The sequence below is a fragment of the Gracilinanus agilis genome, chromosome 1 (genome assembly GCF_016433145.1).
Source record: "Gracilinanus agilis isolate LMUSP501 chromosome 1, AgileGrace, whole genome shotgun sequence".
In the NCBI taxonomy this organism is placed as follows: Eukaryota; Metazoa; Chordata; class Mammalia; order Didelphimorphia; family Didelphidae; genus Gracilinanus; species Gracilinanus agilis.
Genome location: NC_058130.1, coordinates 20,365,950 through 20,377,122, shown reverse-complemented (window position 1 = coordinate 20,377,122; position 11,173 = coordinate 20,365,950). Strand labels below are relative to the sequence as shown.

The 11,173-nt window shown below is 36.9% G+C and overlaps 1 protein-coding gene across 1 annotated transcript in view; it reads left to right on the top strand.

The window, feature by feature from the left end:
* The window catches only part of DNAH12 (dynein axonemal heavy chain 12), a 197,713-nt gene that overhangs the window by 81,681 nt on the left and 104,859 nt on the right, over positions 1-11,173 (top strand). Inside the window, exons 33-37 of the mRNA XM_044658364.1 lie at positions 1,660-1,848; positions 3,344-3,463; positions 7,671-7,859; positions 9,263-9,414; positions 10,451-10,589. Coding sequence (XP_044514299.1) covers positions 1,660-1,848; positions 3,344-3,463; positions 7,671-7,859; positions 9,263-9,414; positions 10,451-10,589 — 789 coding nt within the window. The remainder of the gene's footprint in view (positions 1-1,659; positions 1,849-3,343; positions 3,464-7,670; positions 7,860-9,262; positions 9,415-10,450; positions 10,590-11,173) is intronic.

The window sequence follows — 11,173 nt, the reverse complement described above, 5'->3', positions numbered from 1 at the left end:
TCTTTCTTTCTTTCTCTCTTTCTCTCTTTCTCTCTCTCTTTCTCTCTTTCTCTCTCTCTTTCTCTCTTTCTCTCTTTCTCCCATTCTCCCATTCTCCCTTCCTTCCTTCCTTCCTTCCTTCCTTCCTTCCTTCCTTCCTTCCTTCCTTTTTTTTTGAAGTAGATAATAAAAAACAAGCCTGTACCTTTCAAAACTGGCCTACCTGTTGGTGCTTCTTTCTGGCCTTTGTTCTGTTTTCTTCTCTGCATTACAAAATGCCCCAATAATCCTTTTTTACTTTCTTTTCTATTTTTTTTCTTGCCCTTCTACTTACTCTCATTCGAAACTCCCATAGGCTCTGCAAAAGGGAAACCATTAATGTGAGGCTACCATCTTGAATTTCAAGCAATGACTAACTGAGATTGTGAACAGGGCCAGATGTTCTGAATGTTCACAACAGGGACCCTGAATAGGATTTATGAAATGGATTTCAGAAAGATTCCAGTTATGACCAAGGCATCTCCTTGTCTTTCTCCTTCGCCCTTTCTTGGGTTGCTTAGTCATGAAACATCAGGACTGGGAGCCTCCTTTCCCCATGCCACAAGCTCTAGAGTATATGGCAAGGTAAGGGGAAATCTATGGACGCTCTGTCACTGCAGAGGCTTTTATTATGATTCCTATTCCTAGTATATCATATTTAAAGCACACAGTTATAGCTTATCAGAATATTAAAGAGGAATCCTTATAAGTGATTAAAAGTTACTTAAATAGCTTTTTACATCTGAAACCATCCAGAGTGTTTAGTAATTTCTCACGGTGCCAAATTATTCTATTACCTTCATATTACCTAGTTTCCAGTCAATGGCATCCCCTTAAGTTTCCTATTCTTTGTGACAGCAGAGAGAGCTGCTATAAATGATTTTATGGTCATGGGTCCTTTCCATCTTTCTTTGGTCTGTTGGGGATGTGGCCCTGGTAGCAATAGCATTGGGGCAAAGGGAGTGCACAGTTCGGTAACTTTCTAAACATGCTTCCACATTTCTTTTCAGAAGGCCGGGCCAATTCACAGCTCCACCAACAATGTATTAGCGTACCCCTCCAACAATTGTCCTTTTTTTACTTTAATATTTTAATATTTTGTCTCCTTTTGTCATCTTTGCTGTGAGAGTGTGGGAAGCCAATAAGAGAAACAGTCTCAAATAGATAAAAATTTGAGACTCCTCTTTTGACTCCTTTTCTGATCCACACCTTTCCTTATTGAAAAGCTTTAAGTTCCTAGCAAACCAGCAGTTAAGAGGTTAATAATTTCTCTCCAAGACTAAAGACAGAAATTAAGCAAAAGGCTGCCTGGACTCTGAATCTGTTTCTAGACACCTCAAGGTCAATAATGGACAAAATTTGGACAAAACCTCCTCCAGTGGGGAGGCTATTCATCCCTGAGAAAGTATTCCCAGACTTAGCTTTCGATAATAGGCCAGCCAAAATTCAGCCTTGGACTTGTTCTATTCTGAAGTTAAATGATATTTTTTGTGTTTTGATATGACATAATTTGTAACTTCTGCGCATCTGCAAAGTTTTGGGGGGGGTTCTTTTGTGTGAAGTGAATCTTGAAGTATATGTAATAAATTCCATGCTACCAGATGAGAGGAACATCTTTGAAATGTTGTCTTGTTCTCTTAGCCTGCCACTGTCAGTCGCTGTGGTATGATCTACATGGAACCCCTCCAGTTGGGCTGGGAGCCCCTGGTGGCTTCTTGGTTGAGTACTCTGAAGGATCCTTTAGACAGACCAGAAAACCAAGAACTGTTGCATGAGCTCTTTGATTGGTTGACATTCCCAGCTCTACGGCTTCGTCTGAAAAAATGCAAGGTCTGTTGAGCTAGAAAGAGTTTTATTGGCCTCCTTTCCTTTTTATTTTACACTGTTATCACTTTTCTATGGCTCTTCTCTGCAGTTCCCATCTCCTCTATTTCCCTAACACAGATAGAGCCCTTCCTTGGGAAGGGCAAAGCAAACCAACATTTAACCAAGTTTGAAAATGTATGTTTTTGGGGTAGCTAGTTGGCTCAGTGAATAGAGAGTCCATCCTGGAGATGGGGGGATCCTGGGTTCCAATCTGGCCTCAGACCCTTCCTAGCTGAGCAACCCTGGGCAAGTCTCTTAACTCTAATTGCCCAGCTCTTACTGCTCTTCTGCCTTGGAACCTATACTTAGTATTGATTCTAAGACAGTAAATAAGGGTTAAAAGAAAAAGAAAAAAAAAGTGTGCTCAGTTCAAATCCAAGAGGCCATCACCTTTTATTCACTTTTCACTGGATTTTGACTTCTTGTAACACACAGGCAAAACAAAAAGAGTGGGTGCCTACAGAATTGGGGACCCAGTTTGGGCCAAAAGTCTTTCAAGTTACTGATCAACAGGGTAGAGATGGGATTCACTCCAGTAAATTCCAGTTTGCAGGGGTTTTGATGTGTTGAGGTAGACTTGACAAAATCACCATTAGGGCTGGACCTTGACTTAGAATGCCATGAGTTCAAATCTAGCCTCAGACACTTACTTGCTGTGTAACCTGGACAAGATATTTAACATCTGTCTGTCAGCTTCCTCATGTGTAAAATGGGCATAATGATAGCACCTATCTCCCAGGATTGTTGTGAAGATAAATGAGATAATAATTGTAAGGGGCTTTGCAAAATGCTATTTAAATGCTATTATTTCTTACTGCTGCTACTATTACCATCATTATCATCATCATCATCATCATCATCATCATCATCATTATTATTATTATTATTATTATTATTATTATTATACTTTAGTGATATTCAGGTAATGAATTAAGGTTTGGGAAGTACCTTACAAATGGTATCTCACAGATATTGTCCCAATCTGTCCTTGCAACAACCCTATGAGGCAGAGATGTTATCCCCATTTTATAGGTGAGGAAATTGAGGCAGACAGAGGTTTAATGACTTGCCCAGGGTCACACAGGTAGTAAAAGGTTTGAGGTGAAATTCAGACTTAGGTTTTCCTGTCTCCAACACATGCTTTCAGTTTTGACAGACCATCTAGGAAGGAAGTTGAAAGATAGAAGGTTCTCCTTGCATTAATCCCAGATTGTGTGAACCTCAAACTTAAGGCCAGCCCTGGGTTTTCCCATGAATGAAAGCTCTCCCTCTTCAGTTCTATCTTGTTAGAATCCTTAGTTGTCCATAGGATAGACTAGGGGTCATGGAGTCATTTGAATGAATGAACGAGTGAAAGAGGGACCTTCATGGTCCTTGGACTGGTTTTCTATTGAATGACTAATTTGGTTGGACCTTCCTAGAGAGGAAAGGGTCTCGACTATCCTTTGTGACTCTGCAGGAACTGATTCCCACGAGCAACAGCAACGTTGTCGTCTCTCTCACTCGCCTCTTTGAAGACCTGCTCTGCCATGTGGCGGCCGAGGACCCAAACTCTAAACACATGCGTATTTGGATCATGGTTGGTTTGTCTTCCTATCTTCCCTTTCCCTGAGTCCCATCTGCTCCAGCACATCATGGACCTCTTCTTCTTTGGCTTTTAGAGTTCAGCACCACTTGGTCCCATCCTGTCTGTCATTATCCATTGCTACCCTCTCATCCTCCATCTAGACATGCTTCCATCCCTCATTGAATGTAGGCTACTGAAGAGCAGGGAAGGTTCCATTTTTTTTCTTTTGGATCTTAGTATAGTGCCTGCTTAGAATACATAGATGATAAATGTTTGTTTTTTTGTAGCCCGTAAGTGCCTGGCATAAATAATAATAATAACAATAATTATAACAACAACAACAACAATAATAGTGGCAAGTAGGTAGTCCAGTAGATAGAGAGCCAGACCTAGAGTTGGGTCTGAGATACTTCCTAGGTGTGTGACTTTGGGCAAATCATTCCCAGTTACTAGCCCTGACTTCTCTTCTGCCTTAGAATTGATACTAAGCTAGAAGGCAAGGGTTGAAAAAAAATCATTTATCGATTGATTGATTAAAGGAGCTTACAGAGTTTGGGAATCTACAAGGCCTATGATGTCATCTGATAGTGATTGTCTAGAGTTCCTATTGGTTGGACTCTCTGGATCGATCAGTGTCCTCTGAGCTCTCCTTTGATGATACAAGCATAGCTTGGTTGGTGCTGTTCTTCACTGCTTTTTTTTTTTTTTTTTAGTTTAAACTCAAAAACCCTTTAGACAATGGGCCCCGGTTCTTTCTGCTGATTTCCATTTTCTTCCCCAACCCCACTCATCTATTTATTTATTTATTTATTTGTTCGTTTGCCCATCTATTTATTTATTTATTTATTTATTTGTTTGTTTGTTTGTTTATTTATTTAATGGGCTCGCTGATATCCTCTTGCATATGTCTTAAATCTTTCTCCCAGGCTTGTGCCTTTATATTAAGATCAAAACCTTGTTAAATGTTAACTTTATCATCTTTCTGTGGTATACGTATCTTGGCTTAGCTTAAAAGAATTTCCCCAGAATGGAGGTTCTGGAAAGAGCCCATCAAGAAGAGGAGGGGCTACAGAATTGAGTCTTGAGGCAACGATAGCATCGTGGTTTAAGTCCAAAGAATCAGGGATGGCTGGTCTGAGGCCCTCCCCAAAATGGTGACTTAGAGAAGAACTAATCACTGAGTGATTAAGGAATTTTTTTTAGGTATTGGCTTTTCTTTTCTTTTCTCCAAGGATTACCAATTTAAATTAAGGTCTTTTAATTAAAAAAAAAAAAACATCTTTCCTTTTACCTTCAGAAAGACTATCCAGATTTGCTAAGAAACAGATTTGAGGGTCAAAGTCAATGTTTTTCAAGTTTATCTATGTGACATCCCCACTTCTCTCACCTTTTTTTTTTTTTTTTTTTTGTGGAAAGATGTATTCAGATGCCGTTTGGTACTTTTTAGCCTAATCTATCTCTTTTTGGCAATCTTTTTGTCATTCTGAAATCTGAAGAGTAACAGTGGAAAGCTTTGGGTTTAGAGACTAGGAGTTTCTCACTCTGCTTTCAGTCATCCTCACCCCATCAATGCTGTACCAGCCTCACATAGTCGCCTCTTCTCATGAGGTAGCCTTTAAAAAAATGGAAGCAGCCTTTTCGTATTTGTTGTTGGCCACCATTACCATTGGAAGGGTATTTGCTTGTTTTCTGGAAGAATAGAATGTTGACCCTTTGAGGTGAAGATGACTGTTTTGAAGTCTTAGTACAATGCTTCCTTCATAGTAGGCACTAATAAATGTTTATTGACTCACTGATTGACCATACTTAGCCTAAAAAATTTCAAATTCAGAGATGTTTTGGTGAAAAATAAAGACATCCAATACAGTCAAAGAACTAACCCACATCTGAGAAAAAATTCCCACAGTATACCTGAAAAGTGGTATTATGCTGTTATACTATCAGTCAACAAGCATTTATTTGTTTATTTTTAAACCCTGGTGTTTTAATGTCAATTCTCAAGACAGAAGAATGGCAAGAGGTAGGCAATTAGGGTTAAGTGACTTGCCCCATGTCACACATCTAGGAAGTGTCTAAGGCTAGATTTGAACCCAGGTCCTTCTGACCCCAGACTTGGTGCTCTATCTATCTGCCCTGGAAACCAGCATTTATTAAGTGCTTGCACTCCATGAGAAACTCCTGTCCTTGAGGGCAGGGATTGTCTTTTTTTTTTTTTTGGCCTTTTAATCATATCTCCAGTCCTTAGCCCAAAGTTTAGCACATAGTAAATGATTAATACTTGTTGATAGATTGATTAAAGTGGTTGTCTAGCTTCATCTTGTAAACCTCCAATGTGAGGCAACTTACCACCTCCAAAGGCATCCCATGAAATCACACTCTTTGTAGAACTCAAGAATGGTTTATCTTTTAATCTAGAGAATTCCTCTCCACTATATTTGGTTATGTAAATATGATCCCATCACCCCCACCCTAGTTGAGTGGTCAAACCTTTAAGTGATGGCTCCTGAGTGGTTTTCTTGAAATTATTCTTAAAAAAAAAATAGTGATTCAGGAAAGCTATAGGCTACAAGATGAATCCTCAAAAAATCAATAGTATTTTTATATAATAATAATAAAACACAAGAAACAGTAATAGAAAGGGAAATCTCATTCCAAATAACTACAAAATGTATACAATATCTGGGAATCAAACTTCCAAAGCACACAAAAGGCTTATAAAGATTCAATTGCAAAGTAGTACTTATAGAAATAAAGACCAAGCTAAAAAGATTGAATATTATTTGATGCTCATGGCTAGGTCATGCCAATGTAATAAAAATGACAATTCTACCAAAATTAATTTGACTTTTTAATGATATACCAATTAAATTATAAAAGGATACCCTATAGAACTTTTATAGAATAATAGCAAAATGGGAAAACAAAGATCTAGAATATCAAGGAAATGATGAAAAGTAGGAATGAAGGGGGAATAACACTTTTCAAGTTCAAATTACTTTATAAGCAGCATTCATAAACACCAAATGGTATTTGTTAAAGAACAAAGAGAGATCAGTGGTATAGACTAGACAGGAAAGTTTTAGAAACAATAGAATTCAATAACCAAGTGTTTCACAAAGTGGAAAACATAAATTAGAGGGGGGGAAAACACCTATTTGGTTAAAAACTTCTGGAAAAACTGGAAAGCAACCTGGAAGAAATTAGGCTCACTCATACTTTATACCACACTCTACAATACATTTTAAATGAGTACATGAACTTACCATTGAATATCAAACTAGAAAAATTAGAAGAGAAACAGATCATATTTCTTTCACAGTTATGGATAAGAGTTGTAGCCTCAACCAAGTAAACGGAAAAAATAATTATAAAAGATAAAATAGATACCTTCAATTACTTGAAACTGAAAAGTTTCTGTAAATCAACATTAATTCAACTACTATAAGAAAGTAAGTAGTTCAAAGGGGAAAAAAATTTTGTATCAAATTTCTCAGATAAGGATTTGTTATTCAAAATATATAAACAATTAATAAATATATATTAGACTAATAGTCATTCCCCAGGATATGAACAAATAGTTCTCAAAAGAAGAATTGCAAAGAATTTACATCCACATGAAAGAATGCTCCAAATCCCTAATAATAAGAGAAATACAAATAATTACACAACAACAACAACAAAATAACAAAAATAACTCAAATACCTGGCCTAGAGACGGGAGGGCCTGGGTTCAAATCTGGCCTCAGACACTTCCCAGCTGTGTGACCCTGGGCAAGTCACTTGACCCCCCATTGCCTACCCTTACCACTCTTCTGCCTTGGAGCCGATACACAATATTGATTCTAAGATGGAAGGTGAGGGTTTTAAAAAAAATAATAACTCAAATATTTCAAATATATTCAAAAATATATATTCAAATATATTTCAAAAATAACTCAAATATCAAATAACTCAGTTGAAGAGATCTAACAGGATGCTTAGAACCAACTCATCATGAAAGTGGGAGGTCCATAGGGGTTGCACATAGCTCATGTTTTTAGACTTTCTTAAGGTATCAGTTGTACTGTTCTTTTTCTTTTTTCTTTCTAAAAATTATTATTTGTCATAGGGGATAACTCTCGGGGAGGGAGAGGAGAGAGATACATGGAATAATGATAGTGATGAACAGAAAATGTCAATACAAACTTTAAAAATAGTGATTCTCATTTTGTCACAATAGGCCAGTTTCATATTCTCCTTGATTTGGTCCATTGGAGCAAGTTGTGACACAGATGGACGCCTTGTCTTTGATCATTTTATCAGAGATATCATAGTAGGAAAGAATGAAGACTACCCAGTGCCACCTGGGGTGGGCAAATGGGAATGCAACTTTGAAGAAAAAGGCCTAGTCTATGACTATATGTATGAGGTATGTTATTTACCAGCATATGAGTTTGGAGGTTGAGGCTGGTCCAGGATGGATTGAGTAAGGGTTGAGATCCCAGAGTATGGTACAAGATGGCACAGGGGACCTCAAGATAGAGTTGGCTGAATCAGTCTAGTAAGCCAGCCTTACTGAAGGGAAAGGCTCTGGTGGAATGGGCCACTGAATCTAGTTGGGTTTTCTCTGGTTCTTATCTGGGTCAAGTGGGACCAGGTATTGGGAAGAGGAAGCAGGAAACCCAGACCTTGACACTAGCACTTATTCCTGCTGGGGAATGGCTGGAGAAATTGAGGTAAATTAAAATATTCTATGTCACCTGGGCAATGCCCCCAATGGGGTTTTGGTTGATAATACTTCCTCGGGTCTCCTTTTGATGAGATGACTCGGGGGATTTGAGCATCTCTTTAATGGGTGATGTGAATTACTTAATCTCAGCTTCTCCACTTTTAAATTAAACAGGATCATTAAGCAAACCCAATATGGATATTAATAATTTAATCTGGATACGGTGCAAACCAGATGCATTCTTTATTTTCCTGAAAGACATTTCACAGGATTTCTTTAAATACCAAGCCCTGTTGATGTATTAGAAATAAGACTGAAGTTTGATGATTTTATTGAAACCCACTGATTTCTGATTGTCTAATGTAAGGCACCTCTACACCAGGCTTCAAAGTAACTGCAATACTCATATTCTGATTTCATGAATTTGTTCTATTAGCTTCATTCCATCCGATTGTAAGCTCCTTAAGGGCTTTCTTTTTCAATTGTGTATTTCTAGCACTTAGCATGGTGCCTAGCACAGAAGAACTGCTCAGTAAATGTTTATTGACTGATGAGTTTTGTTTTTCAGATAACTGGAAATTGGAAGCTTCCCCCTCTCCCTAAAGTTCAACACATATTTGCTTGGGATCTTATGAGTCTACTTTTTACCATGTTTTTACTTGCAGAAGGGGATTTTGGGAAAATTGGAACTGGTGGGTCAAGAGGAGCTAATGATAGGAGTGGGATCTGAAATGAAAAAAATTGGGTTAATTTTGATTATTGGAATTTTAAAAAAGTTATTTGGTATTTGTTTAGCTATAAAGTAAAACAATTCAGAAGAAAGTACATCTATAATCTTCAAAAGCAAATAGAGTAAATTAAAAAGTAAATGATAAGGAGGGGATAGCTAGGTGGCTCAGTGGATTGAGAGCCAGATCTAGAGATGGGAGGTCATGTCACTTAACTCCAATTGCCTGGTCATTAATGCTCTTCTGCCTTGGAATTGATATTTAATATTAATTCTAAGACAGAAGGCAATAATTAAAAAAAAGTAAACAATAAAGAAAAATTTTCAACCACCTTATATCCACAGATTTAACCATATGTAATTTTTTTTTTTTCAGTTGAAGAACCGAGGCCGCTGGGTCCCCTGGAATGAATTAATTAAAACTGGTACTTACGGAGATAAGAAGATCAAGATTCAAGAAATTATAGTCCCTACAATGGACACAATCAGATACACATTTTTAATGGACTTATGCCTTAGGAACAATAAGTAAGCAATTCTCTTATAATCTAACATTCCAGATATAGTAATTTTATTTATTGAGAATTTTATTGCTAGGAAGAACTTTGAGATCCTTTTTCTGAGAGATTTTCATTTTTTTTGTTTCATGGGCCCTTTGGGCAGTCTGGTGAAACATGTACCCCTTCTTATAGGAACATTGTTTGATGTGTAATACAAAAATACATAGGATATTGAAATAAACCATACTGTCTCGATGAAGCATAGTTAAAATCATACATAGTTATCAAACATCAGTTTGAAATGTAGTTATCAAAACATTAAAAAAGTGCATGGACCCAGGTTAAGAATCCCAGCTTGTCTAAACCCCTCATTTTCAGGTGAGAATCCAAACTGCGGTGGTAAGCTACAGAGCCAGGGTGCAAAGAGTTTTTCCATAGACCTGTTAAAGATCTCATCATTCTGAAGGATAGCATTTTCCTCGTTAGATCATAGCTCAAAATAACTCCAGTCATCTTCTCATCCAAATACTTCACTTTTCAGGTTGAGGAAAATGAGGCTCTGATGGCGATAGATAGCTACTAGCAGAGATAGGATTCCAGTTTTTTGGTCTCCAAATCAACTGTCCTTTCCATTATTTCACATAACTGTTTCTTTTCAGGTGTAAAATTTAAATTAATATCCGATAACTCCAAGAATTATATTTTATAAAGTTTTTAATTTATTAATAATCACTTGAAGTAGAAAGAAAATAAACTAAAAGAAAATTATCTAACAAAAATAAACCCATGTGTGTAGATTCTCCTGCCTGTCATTAAGCTCATTTTCCCAGCCATGATCAGGGGGAAAGAGAGAGAGGCAGGGCTACACAAAACTTGTATCCTCCCTATGTTAGCACGTAACGTGAGGAGGGACATGGGAAGTTGGGAAAGAGTTTCTGGGGAGCAAATTCTAATTATACCCAGGGGACTGTCCAGTTTCTTTTAGGTTGACAATAGAAGAGTCTCTTTTTTCCTGCATTTTTCATTGTGACTGATCTTATTATTTTTTCCTTTTAAACATAAAGGCCAATCCTTTTCGTGGGTCCAACAGGTACTGGGAAATCAGTCTATGTGAAGGATAAGCTTATGAACCATTTAGAAAGGGAACGATATTTTCCATTCTTCGTTAATTTCTCAGCAAGGACCAGTGCCAATCAGATTCAGGTGAAATGAAAATCAATAAAATATGTTATATTTATATAATATATAATATAAATATATTTCATGTATAATATATAGCATAAATATATATAAACATAATATAAATATGTTGTGTATAATATAACTACATTATATTATATAGTATATTCTTCTTTCTTTAATTTAGCTAGCTCTTCATCAAGCATTTAACTCTCCATTGTTTGTGTTCATGTCTTGACTCTTTAGCCTGGCATTCATAGCCCTCTAGAATTCTATTTTATGATTCAGTCTATTCAACTTTATCTTATTATTCCCCAGTATTCCTAGAATTCCTCAGTGTTAAAGTTGTGTTTCATCTGAACTGATCTCACATTTCCCCAAACATGATTTGTGTATTCCAAAGGGATGGTAAGGAGACTTTAAACTCAGTCATTCATGAAATCATGTGGTACTAGGGATTTCTAAGTTTGAGAAGAGAAGATTTGGAGGGAGAGATATGATAGATATTTTCAAGAATTTGAAGTACTAGACTATAAAAATAGGATTTATTTTGTTCTTATTAATCCCCAGAGAACAAAAGTAGGAGCCATGGAGGAGAGTTACAAGTT